Raw genomic sequence first — 23901 nt, forward strand, 5'->3', positions numbered from 1 at the left:
AGGAAGAATGCTTATTCTTCTCCTAATAGCTGAAATGTGTCATGTGCTTATCACGTGGTAAAGACTCTGTATGTTGTATTCAATTCTCATAGTAATTTCTGTGAATTACTATAGACTCTTTTTACAGATGAGGCTGGGGGGAAGGTTAAGTAAAATGCCAAAGTCACATACAATTAAGAGAAGGAGCCAGGTTTTGAATCCAAGGACATTCTGACTCTAGGGCCACACTCTTGCCACCATACTATTGAGCCCAGCTGGGAAAGCACATGTTAGAATTACAGGCTTTGACTATCATAAAGCAGACAAGTTGTTTGTCTCTTCTAAAGTCAGTCCTTGACTGCATATTAAAGAAGGAAGCAGTGGTTCAGCTACAACGATGAGCTTTATGAATATTATGATAAGGCATGGAATTCCCCCTGCCCATCCTCCATCCTGGTGACAAAGCCTTAGCCGTGACTAAGATAAGGCCACAGCCTATTTGTTCTTCTCGATCACTACCGTTATTTTCCCATCCTTATTTTTTCTTAATCCTCACCTGAGGATATATATATTGATTTTAGAAAGAGAGGAGGGGAGAGAGAGAAACATTGATGTAAGAGAGAAACATCAATTGGTTGCCTCCCAGAGGCTCCCTGACCAGGGATTGAACCCACAACCCAGGTATCTGCCACGACTGGGGATCAAACCTGCAACATTTTTCATGTATGGGAGGACACTCCAACCAACAGAGCCACCCGGCCAGGGCTTCTGATCCATCTTGTAGATCCTCTTCAATCTGCAGGTACCAGACTGGACGAGGTCTGGATAAACGTTCACCAAAAATAGATCATTGCTTACTTGCTTACTTACTTACCTTACTTACTTAACCCTTACTTACTTACCTTACTTACTTAACGTTCAATGAGGTAGAATTTCAAAATAGTTTTATACTAGGAAAAGAATTATCCATGATGAAACCAAGCAAATGACTTGATGTAAAAGAGGTAGGCACTTCCCAGGGAAACAACTCAGCTGGTCCTGCCTCCGCTGGTCCTGCCACCCCTCTGCTGAGCAAACAACCATCCCACAGGCGGACACCTGAAGAATAGTTCCCTGGACCCTCAACAATAACCTTATGAAGAGAGTTAGGCAGACATGAGTCTACTGCTAATATGGACAGAGCTGAACTGGAAACCAGCCTTCCAATTCCAGAAACTGGGGAGGTCTTTCCACGAAACCATGCTGTCTTGTGAGGAAAGAGGTCCCTAATTTTGGAATCATGCTCTCATGTGTTTTTATGTAGATTGATAAGGGCAACCCTGGAGGTAAAAAGCCAAATTATTTTTCAGCTGCATCTAGATGAAATGTAATGTAAAAATAATTGGTAATGAATTTTTTATTGAGAGAGTTATCTTTTCTAACTGGAAAAATGAAAAGCTTTCAGCAGAACACATCGCTACTGTGAAGAGATTGAAGAAGCACCTCCAGCTCAGCCCACTGCTGTGCAGTTGCTATCGTCCTTCAGAACCTTCAGGTGGCATGTGACATGACCTTATATATTAAAAAGCCTAAGCAATCCACTTAAACTATTACATTTAATAAATGAGTTCAGCGAGGTCACAGGATATAAGATTAATATACAAAAATCATTTGCTATGTACTTCCGATGAAAAATCTGAAAATAAAATTAGGAATGGAATGCTCTATTTATAATAACATCAAGAGGAATAAATTAGGTAAAAGAGTGGCAAATCTATGCTCTGAAAACTACAAAATACTGCTGAGAGAAATTAAAGATGATTTAACAATACTGTTAAGATGGCGCTACTTCCCAGGGCACCATGGATGCAGTGCAATCCTTATCAAAATCCCAGCTGGCTTCTGTGCAGAAGAAGCTGATCCTAAAATTCATAGGAAACTTCAAGGGACCCAGACTAGGCAAAACCATCTTGAAATAGAAGAGTGCAGATGAAGGATTCACACTTCCTAATTTCAAAACTTACTGTAAAGCTACAGTAATCAAGACAGCATGGAACTAGTATCAGTACAGACATATAGATCAATAGACAGAATTGAGAATCCAGAAATATACCCTCACATTTTTGTCAATTGATTTTGAAGAACACCCAGTGGAGAAAAAATAGTCAAGGACAACTGGGTAACCACATGCAAAAGAATGAAGTTGGACCCCTACCATCCACTACACACAAAAATCAATTCTAAATGCGGGAGCTAAAACTTAAACTCTTAGAAGAAAACATAGGTATAAATCTTTGAGATCTTGGATTAAGCGATAGTTTCTTAGAAATGACACCAAAAGCAGAAGCAGCAACAAGAAAACAGATAAACTAACCATCAAAATTTGAATTTTTTTCCTTTACCAAGTGAAGAGAAAAGCCACAGAACGAGAGAAAACATTTGCAAATCATACATCTGGTAAAGCACTTGCATTTAGAATATATAAAGTACTCTTACAACTCAACAATTAAAAGACAAATGTGAAGGCATCTGAATAGGCATTATTCCAGAGAAAATAAACCAATGGCCAAGAGCACATGAAAAGATACTTGATCTCATTAGCCATCAGGAAAACGCAAATCAAATCCACAGTGAGATACTGCTTCACGCTCAGTGAAAAAGAGGAAAAATAGCAAGTGTCAGAGAGAATGTGAAGAAACGGAACCTTTATACATCTATTGCGGGTGGGAAAATAAATTGGTGCAGCCATTTTGGAAGACAGTCTGGCAATTTCTTCAAATGTTTAACATAGAGTCACCATATGACCCAGCGATTCTACTCCTCAGTTTATACCAAGAGAATTGAAAACCCCTGTCCACACAAACCTTGTGCATGAATTATTCATAGTAATCCCAAAGCAGAAACAACCCAAACATCCATCAACTAATACTAAGATACACTAGTGATTACTTTCAAAGAAAATAATTATGTACTTTATAGATGCAAAAACACTAACAAAGAAGCTCCTGCAGGTTTACTAGAGACTTTAGATTAAATGTAAATTGAGGAAAACAAAGCAGAACGGTGCTTAAGTGTAAGTTTTGATTCTCTAACACCAATCTTGTTTCATGGTTATTTGCTTGGCTCGCAGTCCGGACCGAACGACTTACTTCTAAAGGCACCAATTAGTTTTATGATGCATAAAGAGTGTGACAATTACAAAGTTATATATACTGTCTGCTGTTCCTACCAACAAAATGGAACATCTTGCAAAGGATGTTGAAATTATCATAAAACTCATGACAGTCATAAGTAAATAATCATTTCTGTAGCTATCTTAATTTAGAAATATGAGTTAGTAAATAAGGCAGAAGCGAATGATTATTTGGAAATACTGTCAGAAGCACAGTCTCATACCAATTAAACCTAGATAGGCAGCTCATGGTAATACCGGAACACTTTCTAGTCAGAGAAAAAAACATCTCAGAGCACATCCCGGTGAGAGGGTCCCTGGCTCCATTTCCAAGTGTGTTTGTAGTTCTCATGATGGTCAGGCTGTGACAAAGACTGTTTTCCTTGTGGAGCACAGTGATCTGAGCTGATTTAAATGGCCTTTGCCTAAAGGAGGCAAGTTAAGGAGCTACCATTTTTTTCTTTACAGCCTTTGATCCTTGAAACTATGGCCTAGTTTACACTTCGGCTAAGATAATGTCCTCTTGGGTCTACCTTACTGTTTCAGGGCTTGGAAGAATACAATGAACGTTTTCCTATGTGGCATTTGGAGTACAGATTTCACTTTTACACTTGAGTTAATCCATGTGGTCTTGGAAATAGCATTCCTAACCTCTCACCATGTCCTGCCAATCTTAACCTCCTAGAGTTCTCTCAAGTCCTTCTCTCAAGTCCACCCTCTTTTCCACTCCACTGTTACAACCCTAGCCCAGGCTCCCGTCTTCTCTTGCCTGGATACTCCACCAATCTAACTGGCCTGGTCAATTCCAACCCTGTTTCCCTACAGTAAGCAGAATGTGAGCTTTAGGGGAAATTGGATCATGTAAAACTACCAGGGTGGGGAATCCCTGACTCGCCCAGAACCATCTGTCTCATCTTAGCACTGACAGCCCCACAGCCCTGAGTCCCAGGCAGACTGGGATGGCTGGTCGCCCTAGGATGCTGCTCAAAAGCTGCCGTCATCAAAGCCAAGATGAGCTGGTCACTGTAAGACCACACCAGCTCTATTTCTGATATGCTCCAATCATCTTTGGAATAAACTATTTATAATGGTCTACAAGGTCTTATAGGACCTTTCTCTTGCCTTCTTCTCCAGCTCCTCTCATGAGAGGCTCCCTCTTGGGCACACCACTCCAGGTAAACTGGCTTTATCTTAATTATGAGAACTCATTATCTTCCTTTCCATCTCAGGGCCTTCGCCTTTCATTTCCCTACAGGAAATGTACCTTCTGCCTCATTTCACTTAGTTAACTTGGGCTTATCCTTCATATTTTAGCTTAATCCTACCTCACTGCATTAGGTCCTCTGACGCAAGCTCTCAGAACATTCTGTTCCTTCCCTTCATAGCACTTAGCACAATTTGCCATATTAGGAGTAGTTCCATCTCTGATTCCCATATCAGGCTGTACACTCTATGAATGTAAGAAGCATGTGTGTTTTGTGGCTTTAACTCCTAGAATATGCCTGGGATATAAAGGATCTCAACAAATACCTGTTTTAGTTCCGCTGCTTATGCCATGAGCTAGGTTGGGGTTTTTGAAGCATTTCCTTGCTTCTAACTTATTCACCTTCCAAACCATAATGTGCCCTATTGCCATGCTAATATTCTAGATACAGATACCCCCTGATTTTCCACAGCCATCGCTGTGTTCCATATTGCTCTGTTGATATGCCCTTGTATATAATTAGAGTGCATTTACTAAGGATGTACTGTGTACCAGCACTATGCTAAATACTTTATATTCTTAATCTAATTTGCTCCTCACAACCAGCCTTGAGGAATGTTCTACTTACTTTATATATGAGAATAGAAAGGCTTAAAGAGATTATGTAAGTAATCTATTGGGGTCTTAGAGTTTATATGTGATGTCACCAAGTTGGTGCCTGGTACAAAACCCTTACATTTTTTACTTTCGATTATGTTTTATTAGTTGAACTAGGTTTGGCTGGATATGACAGAAGAGTCCAAAGTACAGTGGTAGTGGCTTAAGCAAGACATAAAATTGCATCTTTCTCATGTTAAAAAGAACAGGGGAAAGCAGTTTGGAGTTAGGATGGTCTAATCACCAGGGACACAGTCTCTTCCTGTTTGCTCATCCAAGCTTGTAACTTCTACCTTCTGGTCCAAAATGGCTACTGAACTCCAGTTATCCTCATCCCTACCTACTTAACAGGGAGGTGGGAGATGTAATGAAGACTGTGCCCTTGTCCTTTAAAGATAGTTTAGAGAAGTCACAGCTCATACTTCTATTTATATCTCATTGTCCAGAATACAGTCATATGATCATACCTTCCTGTAGAGGAGGCTGGAAAATGTCTTCTATGTTTTGGTCATCTATGAGCCCAACTTTTAAAAAAAATCCTCTTATAAGAAAAAAGAGGGAATGGATATTGGGGCAAATAATCAGCATCTTCCAAATACATATGATAGCAAGTTCTACTTCTAACTCTCTAGTTATCAACAATTTAGTTCCATCTTACATAACCTTGGTTTCCCACCCTTCGCTCACCTTAAACCTTTCCCATGACAGAGCTATTCAGCCATTCACTTCTCTGTCTCCTAGTACAATTGAACTCATTTTAATTCATACATCCCTTGCTCTCTCCTCCTTGAAAAGGCCTCCTGTCGGCTTATAGAGTGCCTACCCACACTTGAACAAGCAGCTCTCCCCTTCCTCCTGACTCTCCTAGTCAGTGTACTTCCCCCTTCTTTGAACTCCAATGGCAAACGTCAAATGACCACACAGCACAGAGACATTTTAATAGCCTCTAAAAGTCTCCCATACGTTAGCTTTCTTTCCCTGAAATAGAATGGGAGAAGCAAAAGTCTGGGCACATAACAAACACCCAATGAATAAATACCTGTTGATTAATATGTAAAAGAGTTTTGTTTATATGCTCCAGCATTTATCTAGACCTCTGGTTTATTCAGCGTTCTGTCAAGGCAAGTTAGTTTGCACAATGGGACTTTCATCATCCTTATTCCATGACAATACATCCATCTCATGAATATTAATCACGTACATATTAAAAGCTCCCATAGAAGAAGGGCTAGGTTATCCCTTAATAGCTCACAGTTGGTTTCAAGTTTTGAGTTGATGTGATGCTGTTTATTGTACTGTAGTGTACTATTTATCAAATCATTTGCACTCAAATAACTTGGGGACTCTTTTTTTTAAAATAATGTATTTTATTGATTATGCCATTACAGTTGTCCCCTTCCTCTGCTTCATTCCCCTCCACCCTGCACACCCCCTCTCACCCACATTCCCCCCATTTAGTTCATGTCTGTGTGTCATAAGTTCTTTAGCTTCTACATTTCCCACACTACTCTTGCCCTCCCCCTGTCTGTTTTCTCCCCACCATCTATGCTACTTATTCTCTGTACCTTCTTCCCTCCTTTCCTCCCCTGTTGCTAACCCTCCATGTGACCTCCATTTCTGTGGCTCCGTTCCTGTTTTAGCTGTCCACTTAGTTTGTTTTTGTTTTAGGTGTGGTTGTTCATAGCTGTAAGTTTGCTGTCCTTTCACTGTTCATATTTTTTATCTTCTTTTTCTAAGTCCCTTTAACATTTCATATAATAAGGGCTTGGTGATGATGAACTCCTTGAACTTGACCTTATCTGAGAAGTACTTTATCTGTCCTTCCATTCTAAATGAAAGCTTTGCTGGATAGAGCAATCTTGGATCTAGGTCCTTGCATGTCATGACTTAGAATACTTCTTTCCAGCCCCTTTTTCCTATAAGGTCTCTTTTGAGAAATCAGCTGACAGTCTGATGGGAAGTCCTTTGTAGGTGACTATCCCCTTATCTCTTGCTGCTTCTACAATTCTCTCCTTCATTTTAATCTTGGTTAATGTAATTATGATGTGCCTTGGTATGTTCTTCCTTGGGTCCATCTTCTTTGGGACTCTCTGGGCTTCCTGTACTTCCTGGAAGTCTATTTCCTTTGCCAGATTGGGGAAGTTCTCCTTTATTATTTGTTCAAGCAAGTTTTTCACTCGTGGCTGTACCTCTTCCCCTTCTGGTACCCCTATAATTCAGATGTTGGAATGTTTAAAGATGTCCTGGAGGTATCTAAGTCTCTCCTCATTTTTTTTGAATTCTTGTTTCTTCATATTTTCCTGTTTGGCCATTTTTTTCTTCCTTCTGGTTCACTCCCTTGATTTGAGTCCCACTTTCCTTTTCATCACTATTGGTTTCCTGTGCAATTCCCTTCATTTCAATTAGTTTAGCCTTCATACATTCCTCTAATTTGTGACTAAAATCAACCAGTTCTGTGCCCATCCCGATCACCAGTGTTTTCAACTGTGCATCTGAAAGTTTTGCTATTTCTTCATTGCTTAGAGTTATGGGCTCTGGGGCTTTGAGAACTTCTTGAGCCATTTTTGGTCTGTTTGGGCCCATTAGGTATGAGGAGCGGAGCCTAAAGTGTTCACCAGGGTAGGGCTGCCCAGGTCGCTGGCTTGTGATGCTGTATGTGGGGGCGGGTCAGAGCAGGGAAATGGCAGCCTCCTCTGCTGCCGCCTACTGCTGGGGCCTGCTCCGGCTATCTCACCACCCACTCCCTTGTTGGTCTATTTGCGCGGGAATGCGTGACCACAGTCAACCCACCGCCCTGCACCCTCGCTGGGTCCGCTGGCCGTTGGCTGGGTCGCTCACAGGGTCCGCCCTTTGCAACCCCACGCCTGGGATCCACTCGCCTGAGTCCGTCTGACCGAGTTTTCCTGTGCAGCCCTGTTCCACCAGCTGCTGGCTTCACCCCTCTTACGGGTCAGGCTGAAGAATTCGTTGTTATCAGACTTCCGAAAAGTTCAATTTTCTGTGTTCTGGCTGTGTTTTCTGTTGCTAATATTTTGTTGTCTCTAAACTTGGTTGTGTGAGAAAGCATAGCATCTCCACCTATGCCTCCATCTTGGTGGAAGTCGTCCTGTTTCTAAATTTTTGTTGTCCTTAATTTTGGTTGTGCCAGGAGGTACCATGTTTACCTATGCCTCCATCTTGGCCAGAAGTCTGGGGATTCTTATTAAAATGCAGATACTGCATTTTAGGAGGTATGGAATGGATTCTAAGAATCTGTACTTCTAACCCATCACAGGTGACATGATGTTGGCAGACCACACATTAAACAGCAAGGCTGTAGAGATCTTCACAGCATCTGCCTCAGGTCACCTGACGGTACTCTTTCACAGTGAGGATCCCTGGTCCCCACTGCAGACCCACTAAATCAGGATCTCCATGAATATGGGGCCCAGGAATATGCATTTAAAAAGCTCTTCAGGAGAATCTTATATTCAGTAAAGTCTGAAGTTAAAAAGAACTCAAGATAATTCTTATGATTAGGCATGTTAAGAAAAAATGAAATAGAGAAACTGTGAAATTTTTGGAAGAATATCATTCAAGTCAATGTAACAGGGAGTTACTGAAACTTTACCAAACTTTCATATAAGAACTTAAACTATATTTATATATTACTCACCCAGGGACATGCTTCTTGATTTTAAAGAGAGGAAAAGGGAGGGGGGAAAGAGAGAGAAACATAGAGAGAGAGAAACATAGATTAGTTGCCACTTTTTTGCACCCCAACTGGGGACTGAACCTGCAGCCTAGGTATGTGCCCTGATGGAAATCGAGCCCATAATGTTTTAGTTTGCAGGATATTACTGCAACCAACTGAGCTATACTGCTGAGGGCAGAACTTAAACTATATAATTAGTATAACTTGTATTACTCTAAACTTTAAAAATCCAATACTTTAAGAGGCAGTATGTTAGCATTACCCTTTTGCCCATAGTTTTGTTTGATTCACAGTACCTAAAAGAGAAGTTTGTGTCTAGAAGATTACACAATAGGAAACCAAGAGGTGAGGTGTTCTTTATTGAAAGTTCCCAATTTATAATCAAGTTATCATTTTAAGAGAATGTTTGTTTGAATTTCCTCATAAAAATAATATTCTGGGAGAGAAAGGGTAGAGAGGTGGGCCTGCCAGCCTTGGGAGTGACAATGATTGGGGTCCTCACACCAGGGCCTGCCTGTGGCCATGTTGGGGAGGAGGAGCTGGTCCAGGATCCACTACCCAGCCCTGCTCTGGGGATTTTTGACACTATGGTCGCCAAAGCTGAGTCCAAATAATGTCGATCTCCACCTCTGTTTATGCTTTGAAGCCAAAGTTTAACAGAAACAAAGAATTTGAAAATATATTTTATAAAATGTTTCCTGAAGACATTTTAAGAGAAAAGCACTTGTAAAGAAATTCTTTCTTTACTCTTCTTACTTTTTTCAACCAATAAGTATCTGCCTACCTCAGGGGGTTACTGTTAGCATCCAACAAGGTGTGTGTGTGTGTGGGGGAGAGAGAGAGTGTGTGCTTTTGTTGACTACAAGGTATAGGAGAAATGCAAGGTGGCAAGATTTTCACTACAATAGAGTCTTAGGCACCAGGCTCAGTCCCCAATATGACAAATTAACCTCAAAGACAGTTGAAATGGGAGCAGAGTGAACATTTCTGTTCAAACCTCTTATGTTTTAAGCTGATAAGAGCCACACTGCATTGCAAACGGCTTGGATAAGTGAGAGAAATTTAACTCAGGTAAGGATAAGTAATATGCTTTAGAGGAGACATTAAACATACTGTCTGCCCTGAATGACTTCTTAACTCTGATGTGTCACATGATGAGGGAGCAGGTGTAGCAGAGAAAAGGTGTGGTAGGCAAAGAAGCTGGACCTCTTGTAACCTGGCTAAGGGACTACATGGGGACCCACATGGGGCCACTAACCATTTGCCAGGATGAGGAGTTTCCTGCGATATGGAACTTTGAGTGCTAAAACCATGGAAGTCTTGGGTAAACCAGGAGGAATTGGTCACCATAAGGCCACACCAGTTCTATTTCTAACATAACCTGTGACGAACAAGCCACATAACTTCACACCTTATTGTCTTTGTTCATAAGTGGAATTATCCTGTGTTCCATTCTTATGGGGAAATTCCTCTCCCTTAGCAAATATCATTAAATCCACACCCCAAACACCAGAGCAAAGATCCTCCTGTGGTTTTTCTTTTTTAATTTGTGGGAAAAGCCAAAAATATAGGACCCGAATGAGATAAAAGTTTCCACAATAAGTCAGGAGCTTGTTGTCAATGACAGGACTCACAGGTGTGAAAGAAAGCTTGAGTTATGAAATTCAGTGGGGTTTCCTGGGGATGGAGGTGAGGGCAGAGGAAAGGGAGAAGCAGCTAATTCAAAGCAGCTCATCAGGGTACCATTTCCAGAAAGAAGTTGGTGCTGGGAAATTCTACGGACCGAGTCCAAGGAAATTGTCAAGCTGGAATTCAGACAACTGAGGGCAGTGGTTTTATCCAGAAACTAGGGGGAACCTAGGAATGTAGAAGACCCAGCTTTTCCAAGGGGCTACATAGAGAGGCTGAAGAAAGCAGATTTGGCTTTAAACTGGTGGATGAACTTGGAAGGATGGGAAAATGGAAAGGATCAAGCTACTGAAGGACCCAGAGGCAAATAAGTGAAATGGAGGAGCTGGAATTTGTTTGCATTCTGAGTGGCGTACCGTGGAATCATGCACCTGGGACTTCTCAAATCTGTAGTTTATATGCTGAGATCTCCTTGAAATGCACCTTTCTTATTGGACAGTTAATTGTGGCTATTCACTGTGACAAACATGCAGAAGGAATCTGTGAAAGAATGAGGTCTGACCTTAATTTGAGAGTCCAGTGTTTTTTATAAATGCTGTAAATACTCAGAGAAGGGACTCGGAGTCCTGTAGAAATGGACAGGCTTCCGCCAGCTGCTGAGAGACACTCTACAGAGAAAGAAGGATGGCATTCTAGGTAAGGGAAGCAGCCAACACAAAGCTATGGAACATGCTTGTTTAAAAAGAAGTAGACAAGGCCAACCGGGAAACCAGTGAGAATTGAAGTAGAATCTGACAGTGTTTCCCACCCTTTCTTTTAACTTCATGGCACTTGTTGAAAATGGTAATGACAGTGGGGGGGCAGGTAAATGGAAGCAACCAGTTTACTGCTCTAGAGCCACCAGGTTCTGCTACAGGAACTTCACTGAGACACCTCAGAGTATATGGCCCATTGGTTGAAAAACCAGAATAACGAGTGAGGAATCTGGTGTCGAAGGCCCTGACTGAGTGAATTAAATCAAACAGAGACGTTCAGGCCTGATTAGTTAGGGCATGGAAAACCAATGTCAAAACTTGAACAGAAACATAAGTGTCAAGAATGGCGCTTTAACAAAAATATTGTACAATAACCACGTTACCTAGGATGGATTGGGACTTAGGTGATAGCTTGAGAAGGGAGGAAGGAAAATATTTTAATAATAAAAGGTGTTATAGTTTTTTTGTGCACTTAGAGATTCACTGAGGTACTTCTAACCACTGAATACTACTGAAACAATCATTTTTAAAACACTGAAATACATTTTAAAATAAACTATTAGCAATATTATTTCTTCTGGGTACGGATTGGATGATGATAATGTCACCATTCCAGGTACCCTATTGGCAACTTAAAAAAACGGAAAGAAATCATTTAGTCTGAATGAGTTAAACATTGAATTTAAAATTTGTTTCCTACCACAAATAAGGCACTGGAAGTGTCCAGCTTAGTGCCTTATTTGTGGTAGGAAACAAATATGAACAGACAGGTGATGTGGAACCCCTAATCTCAGCAGACAACCTGAAATACAAAGCATCCAGGCTGGTTCCAATGTAGTAAGCCCTGTGACAGAAGTATACATATGGAGGAAGACGGTGAATTCTAAAGTGGGCATAGGAGTGGGGACCCTTTGATCTTACCTGGATGAGGGATGGATAGGATCAAATAGACACAGTGAAGAAAAAAACATAACAAAAAATCACGTGAGTTTGTATGTGTGAAACAGCACAGTGCATTCTGTCAAGAAGGTGAGTACATTAGTGTGATTAGTACAACAGGTGAGTGGGGAGGCACCTGCGGCCTGGAAGGGGCCAGGAAGGAGTGATAAGAGATGAGAATGGAAAAGAGCAGCATCCTCCAAAATTTCCTAACTCTCACAGTGGAGAAGAACTTTTCTATCCGTCTCTCCTGGAGAGGCACTGTGTGTGGTCCGTAACCTGGGCTCTGGAGCCTCAGAACTGGGAATCCGGTCCCCCACCTGCCACTTGTCGCTGAGTAACCTAAGGCAGATGGCTTAATCTCCCCATCTGTGAAATATGGGTGACAGCACGGTCTTTGTAAGGTTTTTGTGAGTCTGAATGAGTTAATGCACGTAAAGCACTGAGAGAAGGTCTAGAAGTTGAAAGTCAGCTGTTAGTATTAACATAAAATGTTAATAGTTCAGTTCTTATGTTAGGACAATGCAATCTTAAGTGTGCATTTTTTCTTATCCATAGGTGTGCCATATGACTTTGTAGGTTCTGCCAGGGGAGAAATGTGCTGAAATAGCCTTCTGTAAAATATCTTACGAGAATGCTCGTGCACTGCAGCACCTGAGAACCTACCCCTAGGAGGTTCTTTATAAAACGTTCATACTTTAGCGAGAGGGAACACGGTTTCTTCCGCCATAAGCATCTCAGCATGAATTAATTTACCACAGTGGGTAGGAAGGACAGGGCTGAGCTAAGGAAATGCAATGTTGGACCAGTGACAAAGAAGGTTCTAGCTTAAAGTCCTGTCTCTGGGGAGAGTGGGGGTCTTCCCTTTAGGAACTAGAGATCATTTTGGCATTAAGAGGGGAAAAGGGAAATTAATTGAAGAGGAGAGCAGCCCAGACAAGAGAGAACTGTTTAGTTAATATTGCTTAGGGCCATCCACATTCACGAAAAGTTGCTGAAATGACTTAAATAAAACTGCACTCTACCCATAATGGTTTGACCCAGCTTGTCTAAAAACTGTTAAGGTTATAAGCCCTTATACATTTATATAAAATGATTACTGATAATAACATAGAAGAAAAATATTTTTATATATTTACATATATATTTCCCTTTTTGTTTGAAGTTAAAGCAGACAGTGGGTGGAAAGCAGGACTCTCTTGGGTGCTAATTTCTGGGCTGCAACTGTTTCTAGCGATGTGGGCGCCTGTGCCAAGTCACTGTGCACCTACAACACTGTGGACGGGTTTCCCCTGGAGAGGAAGCTGTTCATTGGAGCTTTACTGCAGAAGCCGGCACAGGCAGGTGGAATGTTTTTATAATTGCCACGAGGAAAAAGAGAGGGCCCAGGGGGGGTTTCTGCCCAAGGGAGCCCCTCCCTGGTTATAACCTAATTTGTGTGAATGTGGACCAGGTGGGTGAAATTAAACCTTCTAAGGTATTGTGGTTAGATTGTTTTAAAATGTCTGGGGACTTCGGGAAATGTGAGAAGTCCTGTATCTTTTACGAAGGACCATCCTCTTATGGTTCCAATGTGGGCTTTTGAAACTGAAACTGTAACGACTGTGGCATTGGGTGGAGCCTATTTTCCTTTTCCCTATTGGGGTATATATATGAAGGCTCTGAATTTCTTGACTTAATTCCTGTCGGGCTTTTGATAAACAAGGCTCTAAGGTCTCTAAGGTAGCAAGATAGGGAACTAGAAGCTCATTACTTATTGAAGAAAGTCCCTGTTTTCTGAATCTGTCTCCCCTGAAGAACGGGCTTTCCCCAGCTTCCTGTCACACTCATTCAGAGCCTCCATGCACCCGCCTGCCTGCCGTGTTGTGGGAATGAGCTATAGAAAAATCTCAGGAGGCTGCTTAAGTGGGTTGAGGGCAAAAAAAAAAAAAGTATAGGCAGGACGAAAGTATTATATATAAGGTGAAAGAATACAAAATGTTTATATAAAATGAAACCTGGCTTTGCCTGGGCAGCTCAGTTGGTTGGTTGGAGCATCGTCCTGTACACCAGAAGGTTGAGGGTTCCATCTCTAGTCAGGGCACGGAACCAGGTTTCAAATTCGATCCCTGGTTGGAGCACATACAGGAGGCAACAGATCAATGTTTCTCTCTCACATTGCTGTTTCTCTTTCTCCCTTCCTCCCTCTCTAAAATATATAAACATATCCTTGGGTGAGGGATAAATAAATAAAGTGAACTCTGAAGTAGAAGAAATATTGTTCCCTGAGATGTCAGCCCTAGTGTAGTTTCTTATCCACTGTATGTACTGAATTATCTTGAAACTGAATGGGCTCCAGTGGTCAAGCAAGTCGAAAAGATAAGCCCCCTCATTCACCTTGGGGAAAGAAAAGGCAGATCTACACTTGGAACACAGTATATTCTCTGTTTGCTTCAAGAAAAGTCTAATGAGGTTGGAACCAGTCACGAGAACAACTGAAAAAATCAATATTAGGGCCCCTGTGTCCCTTCCATCAGAACCTACTTCAATAGCAAATTCTGTAATATAAACAATAGAAGGATGACGTCGTGGGTGAATTTCATCACCCTACATTCCTATATTGAAGCCCTGACCCTCTGTAGCTCATAATGTGACTATGTTTGGAAATAGGACCTTTAAAAAGGTAATTAAGTAATATGGGCTCATTAGGGTAGGCCCTGTTCCAACCTGAGTGCTGTTCTTGTAAGAAGAGTTTAGAACACAAAGAGACGGACACCAGACACATGCACACACAGAGACGACCATGTGAACGGCCAAGGAGAAGATGACCATCTACAAGCCAAGGAGAGAGACCTCAGTAGAGACCACCCTGCCGATACCTTGATCTTAGGCTTCTAGCCTTCAGAACTGTGAGAAAATCAATTTGTGTTAAGTTACCCAGTCCACGGTATTTTGTTATGGCAGCCCCAGCAAACTAATACAGATAAGAACAGATATGAACAAAAGATTAAAAATTACGAAGGGTCTAGAAAAGGATGTGATTATCTCAGGACGCCTTACAGTCAGCGTTTCTTAAAGCAGGGTCTCCCTATTGCCTTCATCAGAAACACCTCTGATGTTTTTTAAAAGCAGGGTCCCAGGCCCCTCTGGACCTAGAGTATTAAAATTTTCTGGCCCAAGAATCCACCTTTTCAATAAACACCCCAAGTGACGTTTTTGCACACTACAGTGTGAGACCCACTATGCAAGGTCCTGCCCAACCTCCGGCTCTTTTGTGGGCCTAGCTGGCTGGTACTCATCGCATCTCAGAAAGTGCTGGTGTACCTTGGGGTTCCGGCAGATGCTCTGTGGTCCAGGAACCAGGTATACATCCCATTGCAGATTATATCTCTCCAGGTGTCAGTCAGTGTTTACCACCCTGTGAGGAATGCTGAATGGGATGGACCAAAAGGAATCTTAGGGGCACTTACTCTTGATTCTTGGAAAGAAATATGTGCCTCACCTATCTTACATAAACTATAATGACCCACTCCGAACAGAAATCTACAGTATATACATTATTTCTCTCATTAGATTTATTTAAAGATGCTAGTACCTCAGCACCTAAATTCTCAGATGGAATACAGGGAATAGAAAGAAAATATCTGCCCTGGCTGGTAGAGCTCAGTGGGTTGAGCACAGGCCTGTGAACCAAAAGGTTACCAGTTCGATTCCCAGTCCAGGCACATGCCTGTGTTATGGGACAGATTCCCAGTTGGGGGCACGCAAGGGTCAACCACACATTGATGTTTCTCTTCCTCCTTCTTTTCCTCTCTCTCTAAAAAAATTTTTAATTAAAAAAAAGAACATATCTAACTTTTGCTATACATCAGTTGAATTTATATGAAAAGTTCTCTGACAGGCCCTGGTGCCTTTTTAAGCCCTGTATAGTTAAAATACAATATTAGAGAAATCAGAGAAATAACATACATAGATAGAAACAAGTAATAATACATGGGAAGGAATTATTTCAGCCAGGCGCTGTGCTTTCATGGATTTCTTCATTATCAAAGGGAATGGGAGCAGAAAGTATTCTTTCATGTAGCACAAGATGAATTTTCTTTCCCTAATCTGTGAACCAAAGAGAAACTGGAGCTATAAAGAGAGCGAGAGCGAGAGCGAGAGAGAGAGAGAGAGAGAGAAATAGTTCAAAGCAAACACAGTGACAAACATTTTCGCAGTAGGCAAAATAGGTGACATTCTGATTTAAAGATGGCAGTTCACTAGAAATATATAAAGACTGTCCCCCCCTCCATTTACAAATGTGATTAAAGGCTGTAACAAGCTTTTATAAGCTTATTTTTATTTTTAATTTTTATTCATTGATTTTAGACAGAGAGGGCTGGGGAGAGAGAAACATGGATTTGTTGTTCCACGTATTTATGCACTCATCGGCAGATTCTTATACGTGCTCTGACCTCAACTTTGTCTTGTGGGGGCTATACTCCCGCCCACTGAGCCATCCGGCCAGGGCCTGTAAGTTTATTTTTTAAACTGAAATGTAGATAGGCCATTTGAGAATGTGCAGGTGGGCAGGTCTTTAGGCTATTTCTTTATTTCCCTTCTGGTGGTCCGTCCTTGAAATAGGAAGCAGCTAGTGTCCCAGGAGAGACTAAGCCTGTCCAGAAACCTATGACCACCATTTTTTGTTCACTCGCTCAATGACAGGCGCTGCAAAGTGCGTTTCCCTCCTCGACTAACTAATTTTAGTGCCTCTGTGTAGACCACTCATTCCCACTGGATTCCTTTTTTTTTAATTTTTTTATTTTTAGGAGTGGAGATGGGAGGATGGATGGGGAATTGCAGTTGTCAGTATTTCAGGTGTTTTTCAAAAACAAGAATTCTGGCACTTAAAGTGAATTGACTTTAAACTCCAGAGTGACTCTAGGCTAGACCTATATACTCTGGCGAGGTTCGAAAGAAAAGCCTTGAGAGCCACTGAGTTTCATTAGGAAAGAAAAGACATATTCAGTCTTCAAGGAGACAGCTTCCCAGTTTGGGCAGTGATCGGCTTGTCAGAGGAGAGAGCCTTAACAATGAAAAACGGCTGTTTTGGCTGAAAGGGGGCTCTGGATTTGGACCAAAGCGCTCCTCGTGCGCTGTAAGGATTGGTGCTCCTTTCTAGACTTTTCTGATCGGCCTTTCCCCTCCCTACTGACCTCAGTGAGGTCCCGGCCTAGGGGACCACGCAGCCCTGAGGGCCGTGACCCACACACCAGTGGGGTCCGCGGGTGGCGGCGGGAAGCGCGGCCGCAGCCGCGCCTTCATTAGAGGGCGCTCTGGGGGCGGCTCCGCTGCAGTCCCGAATCCCGCCGCTTCCTCCTTGCTGCCCCTCCCCACCAGCCCGGGGAACAGGGCCGGCCCTTGGGGGCAGAGAGTCCGCGCCGCCGGGGACGGGCGCGGGCCGCGCCGCAGCCGTAGCGGGGCCGGGTCCCGCTGCTGCCTCTTTCCGCCGGCCGCGCCGCCGGCCATGCATTCTTCCGGCTCCTCAGGCTCCCGTAGCCCGGGCCCGGGCCCGGCCGGCCCGAGGTAATTCCCAGCTTGGCGGGCGCAGGCCCCGGGGCTGCGGCGGCGCCGCGCCTGGGGAAGCGCCGGGAGGTGGGCAAGGGGTGTCGTCGACCTGCGGCCGGGCGGGCGGAGGTGGCGGCGGGGGCATAGGGGACCAGGGCGCGGTAGGCCCGGAGGAGGAGGGGGGGAGCGTGGGGCGTCCGCCCGCCTCCCCGGGACCCGCCCCGGTGACAGGTCCGGCCTCTGAGTCCTCGCCGCCCCTCTGTCCGCAGGCAGCCGCGAGGACACTAGGGCTCCGGCTCGCGCCGCGCTTCGGCCGCCGCCGCGTCCATGACCGCGACCCCTCGGCCGGGGACACCCGCCGCCGCACTCGCGCGCTCGGGGCCGCTGGTCCCCGGCCCCGCTCGCCCCCGCGCTCCACCTCCCGCCGTCCGAGCCCGCCGAGGTGAGCCCGGCGCGCGGGCCGTGACCGCCGCCCGGACCCCGTCCTCACCCGGGGAGACAGCTGCGGGCTCCACCCGCCTGCTGAGTGCAGTCGTCGCCTCGGCGTCCCCGCTTCTTTCATCCCCGCTCCCTGGCCTTCTGGTGGAGACTTCATTCCCTCCATCCCTGGCCCCCTCTCCTTTGCCTCTTTCTGGCTTTTTCTCCCCTCCCCCTATTTCTGTCCTTCCTCCTTCTCTCATTACCCCCCTGCCCCCCCCCCCCACACACACTTTCTTCTTTTCACCTTTCTGCCCTTTTCTAGGCCCCTCTTTTATTCTTAAAAAAAAAAAAAAAAAGGAAACAAAACCCCCTTTTGCCGCAAATGAACATTTTTAGCGAACTCTTTTTGCTAATGCGAGAGACCTTTGGCAGGAATGAATCAGTGTGCAGGAATGGTGTTGCACAGGGTACCAGGTTCCTGGAATCTGGGAAAACTGATTGAGACCTTTCAGTTTTCTTGCTACCGGTGCCCTTAGTTTGGAAATACTGAGGGTGTCTGAAGCAAGTGGGTCTGTTTGCTTTCCCTAAAGTCCAACGGCACACTGCAGTGGGACTTGGTGCAGGGACGGCCGCCGATTAGTTAGTGGGAAAAGCATTATCATTTGCTAAATATATTATGACATACCCTGTGCCTCTGTGAACAGCTCCCTTGACCTTGTGCGGCTCCTCCTCCCTCGCTCTCTGTCCCCCTCTGGAATTTCCCGGAGAGCGCGGAGGTACTACACCGGGAAGGCTCAGACCCTCGCTTTTCTTTTATTTTTGTGCTGGAGCTCATTTCTATGTTGGTGACTATTTAGATGTGTTTAAGCCATTTTCCTTTGTAAATGCATTTTCCTTTCACCTCAGAAAGGCAGGACGGACTCCAATGTGAGAATGGCTGTGACTTTGGAAGAAGCTCCGTGGCTGGGCTGGATCTTGGTGAAAGCCCTGGCGAGGTTTGCCTTCATGATGGTCAACAACCTGGCTGCAATTCCATCCTACGTCTGTTATGTGATTATACTTCAGCCCCTTCGATTGCTGGACAATAAGTGCTTCTGGTACATTGAAGGAATCATGTATAAATGGCTTTTAGGCATGGTGGCTTCTTGGGGATGGTATGCTGGATATACAGGTAAGGGTTTAATGTATATAAAGAAACATATAATGTTATGCTTAATTCAGGAGCCATGATTAACTACATAGTACATTTTGGGTTGGCGATGCTTTTATGCTTTGACTATTGAAAAAAATATAAAGCAATTTTATTGAGTTTTTTCTTTAGAATCCCAATGAACAAGGACATTTTCAGAAGTATAATGTCATAATTATGTATTGATAAATTTCTTCAGTAATATTTATGTGATTGACATTTAGTGAAACTAGTCCATTAAAGATGTTTTAGAGAAATAGGAGTGGATTATATAGAACCTGAGGGCTTATGAAATGAAGAGGTAAGATATTTAGCTTATAAACACTGGGAATTTAGAAAAAGGACTGAACCATATTTGTGCTAAGATAGTTAATTATGTTTTTTCATTTAATGTATTATTGTACTGTTAACATTTTAAGCCAAACAAAAAATTGCCTTTTTTTCTGTTATTGTACATTTCTCTTGCCTGCTAGAATGTGTTTTATCTCATAAATTTGTATTAGAATATTAAATATAAAATTTAAATTTAATCTGTGGTAAGCTGACTTATCTTCTGAGTGTCTTTAAGTACATTTTTATTTCTGCCTTTAAACTTCATTTTGGGAAGCAGAGGCATTGCTGTTTTAAAGTGGACTTTTAGAGAACGAGATGAGAAATAGTGTTTATTTTTTGTTTTGGAGCCTTTGGGAACTTGTGCCCCTGCTGTGAAAATTCTGGATTATATATTGCATTTGACTTCTTTTCCTCTAAGAATTAGGATGATTAAAAAAGCATTGAGGTTTCTTGCACTTGTCTTAGACATTGAGACTTTTATCCCGGAATTTTATAATGGATAGTCTCCTTACATCCTGCTGTAGATGCTGCACTCAGTGGAGACGGTAGAGGAGGGTATTCTCAGGGTCGAACAGCACAGCAGTTGCCCACTTCAAATTCTCTGTCTCCCTCTTTCCTGCCCAGGCTGCACCTGCAGATTTTAGCCACTCACATGAGAAAAGGACTGACAGCACCCAGCTTTTTTGGAGTCTGACGGTCTCTAGCTAGGTCGGAATGCTCTGTTTCCAAGATGAAGCCTTTTCTCCTTCTGGCAATGCCATTTATTGTTCTGGAAGATCTTAAGCCCCTGGGTAGTATATGCTTTGCTTCCTGGTTGTGCATCTTGTTCAAATCCCAAAGCTTTTTGGATGCGCAGGGTGAGCTTCTAGTCCTTTTATAGGGCCTTGTGGTAGCTGTAGCAGTGGTAGAGAAAAAATGAAGTTCTCATCTATGGTGTTGGATACTTACCTGAACTGCACTGCTGTGTTAGAAATGCTTTGCTCTGTATAGTTCGACCTTCCCCAGATATCCTACGTGGTGCTAGTTAGTGGTTTTTGTTCTTTGTGTGGTATACTTAAATTGCTTGTTTCAAATGAGCTGATGGTGTTTTTTTGAAATGTTCTAGAAGTTTGTTCTACTTAAACACAATGAAATTACTGAAATCTGTGTGCTTGTGTATGTGGTATATTTGTGTGTAAGTGTCAGCATGATGAGAGGCTGACAAAATTAATTTGACATTGACCTTGGATTGTAAGGAGTGCAATTGTAAGTGCTGCTTGAAGTTCAAGTTAGCTGTCCTATGACCACAGCGTGGATGCAGTGTATTTTTAAGCATCTTTTCTTGGGGTGCCTCTTCCCTGCTGACTATAGAATTGTAGTTTCTTTTGCCACCTGCTTGGAAAGTGGTCTTGACATAATTTACATATTTTAGTCTCTCGGAAGCATCTTCTCTCTTTAGGCTACTGCATTTTGACCATTTGATCAGTTTGTCTCATTTAAGAGTAGAATATTTGAGTGTGTTTATTTTAAATGGTTTTTCTACAGGTAGAATACTTTTATAGAGTCTGGTCATGGTTTGATCATAACAGAACACAGTTAAGAGGTGAAGCAAATGTAAGAATGACTTTTGTTGAAAGCTGCAACTGGGTCTAAAGAAGCAAACATAAATGGGGTTGGATGAGCAGACGTCACAGTAGATGTACGCATACAAGCATGTAGGACAGTGATTTTGAACCCTTTTCATCGCATGGCACACCAACTGATTACTGAAATTCTGCAGCACACCAAAAAATGTATTGTGTTTTTTGCTGGTCTGACAAAAAATAAGTATAATTTTTATTTGTTCACACTGAATAGGTCTTGTTGTGTTGGCTGCTGTCATTTTTTTATTTGACAGTCTAAGGGAAAAGAGGTCAGTGTCCCTGACTAAACAGTCAGGTATTGCATGTTTTAAAAATTCTTATAGCACACCAGTTGAAAATTGCTGGTTTAGGAGGTTATATTAACCTTTGTATGAATTTATGTGTTTTATTTCTTCCCTGTGTATCAAGGTGGGGATGAGCTTAGGATTTTTCTCCTTTCCCCATGCTTAAGTTTTACAGATGGAAAATTAAATGTTCCCAAAGGAATTCTGCTCAGCAGGTCTAGTCTGTTCATGTTTTAGAATGAAAATTGCCAAACTTTGTTGAAAAACCACTTCCGAGGAAATCGTAGATGTGAATGAATTAATTATTAATTAGGAAGCTGAGAAGCAAATATCGGTTTAGGAGATCATTTTTTCAAAATGTGGCATTCAGTCTGAGACAAGTCAATGACACAGCTCTGCTGCTGAGGACCATGTTGATTACCGGTCGTGCAGTGCCCACAAGGGGGCTTCTGGCTCAGGTGGCTATTGAAATTGATTAAAGCGAATTGATTAAAGCGAATGGAATTTAAAGTTTAGTTTCTCAGTCACACCAACCACATTTCAAGTGCTTCATACCAGGCAGCTAGTGGCTTTCTCTTTATCCTTAGGAAAAATGCATTTCATCTTTAGAGAAAGGATGTTTTTCCAAACTTAGCTTTAAACAGGTTTCTTTTTAGAAAGACAGGAAGATTTATTCAAAATTTATAAGATAGTCTTTTAATTTGAGACAAATGTCACAAAAATGAGTCCTTTAAACTCAGACACACTTCTTGGATGGGGAATGGTGAGGCTAGTATAAGCCCAAGAACTCGAGTGGACATTTTTGTACTTAATTTGCATTCTCAGAGCTGGGGGTACTGCCTGTGGACATGGAAGATGGAAAGGGATTTTTCCGTCTTTCTGCAGATTTCTGACTTTACATCTTGTTAAGGGAACACAGTTCTTAAAAGAACTCTGAGGACATTGGGGGTTGTTCATCTCTAGCTTGAGAATAAGTAGTGGTGCTGTTGGTACCACATTTCCTTTAGTGGGAAGTGCTGTAGAAACGTCTCATGGTGAGGAAAATGTACATACTGCCTTTGCTCTAATATTTCATGGGCACACCAAAAGAGATACTAGCTTAATGAATGTTCCACTTTATTCAGATCTGTGATTCAATATACTCCTCCCCTCAACTTAAGTGAAGATTGGCAAATTTCAGAGGCAGATTTTAGAACACTAAAATGTGTTTGTTTACAATAGTTTGTTTTGATTCTCATTCACTTATTTAATAAATTTATTGTTCCCCATCCAAACACAGCCAAAAAGTTTATTTGTTTTTTTCGTAAGATGACTGTAGTAGCGCTTAGTTGTCTTTAACTTCATTCAAAACAAATTTGTTAGGTCGTATTGTGACAGCCATCATATCAGTGTGCATTTATAAAAATTTATCAAAATTAGTGAGCTTTTATGTAGCCATTTTAATAGTGAAGGAAGAAAATATGCCACATTTTCAGCATATTATGCTTTATTACTTCAAGAAAGGTAAAAACACAACTAAAACACACTAAAAAGATTTGTGCAGTGTATAGAGAAGGTGCTGTGACTGATCGAATGTGTCAAAAGTGGTTTGTGATTTCGTGCTAGAGATGTCCCTCTGGACCATGCTCCACGGTCAGGTTGACCAGTTGAACTTGATAGTGATCAAATCAAGACATTAATTGAGAACAATCCAACATTATACCTTGTGGGACATAGCCAGCATACTCAAAATATCCAAATCAATAGTTATTAGTGAAAATGAAAAATACATCTTATTTTATGGAAAAAGCCACCTAACTATTCTTTTTGGCCAACCCAATAATTCAAGCTTCTTCACACAGAATCGTTTAAAAAAATTTATTGTAAATAGAAGCACCAGAATTTGTATGGGACTCTTTTGGGCCACAGTCTAATGGAGGGGGGAGCTGGGGTGTTGGGTCACTTGCCACTGAGATGTTTTTGCTTAGCAAATGCTGTTTCCCTTAGTGCGGGCATTTACTGTCGTGCTTTTAGGGGATGAGATTTAGCTCCCTCCCACTCCCCAGCAGACAGCTGTCATGGCTTTATGTTGCTCTTTGTGGGTTGATTATTTGATAGTGTTTTTTTTTTACTGGGATACAAATTCATTTGTGTGAGAAAAAAAATAGGAATTACATCTGACCTTGAAATTCTAGAAAATTAAAAAAAAATACATCTTCTTGAGCAGTATTTTTCCTCCTTTGATTGAGTCATAAACCAATGTAGTGTGTCAAGCTGAACATTTTAAAGAAATGAAACACAATAGAATTAAATAGAAAAGATCAGAAATGTGAATATCTGTACTAGGTAGTGCTACTGAATTAATTTTTTTTTAAACATGAGCCCTGTCAGCATTTGAAAGGCATTGTTCTAGTGGAAAGAGCACTGCAATCGAGAACTCTGGGAGTTGGATGTCTTGATCTAGCTGTATGTATTTACTCATTGGTGGGGAGCAAAATCCTCACTTGCTCTGTGCTCACTGGGTGCTCAGCGCTTTG

General features: G+C 42.3%; 1 protein-coding gene across 5 annotated transcripts in view; it reads left to right on the forward strand.

The window, feature by feature from the left end:
• LPGAT1 (lysophosphatidylglycerol acyltransferase 1) overlaps nucleotides 1–23901 on the forward strand; it is a 102648-nt gene that overhangs the window by 14374 nt on the left and 64373 nt on the right. The window contains exons 1-2 of one of the 5 annotated variants that reach the window (XM_037136944.2): nucleotides 17336–17555; nucleotides 18868–19128. In XM_037136944.2, the coding sequence (XP_036992839.2) occupies nucleotides 18891–19128 (238 nt within the window). In that variant the 5' untranslated portion in view covers nucleotides 17336–17555; nucleotides 18868–18890. Of the gene's footprint in view, nucleotides 1–17335; nucleotides 17556–17806; nucleotides 17980–18863; nucleotides 19129–23901 lie in introns of those variants that run through there. The other 4 variants (XM_037136942.2, XM_037136940.2, XM_037136943.2 and 1 more) reach the window with 4 other exon arrangements.

Source organism: Artibeus jamaicensis, unplaced genomic scaffold (genome assembly GCF_021234435.1).
Source record: "Artibeus jamaicensis isolate MK-2021 breed Jamaican fruit bat unplaced genomic scaffold, CSHL_Jam_final contig_2170, whole genome shotgun sequence".
Taxonomy (NCBI): domain Eukaryota; kingdom Metazoa; phylum Chordata; class Mammalia; order Chiroptera; family Phyllostomidae; genus Artibeus; species Artibeus jamaicensis.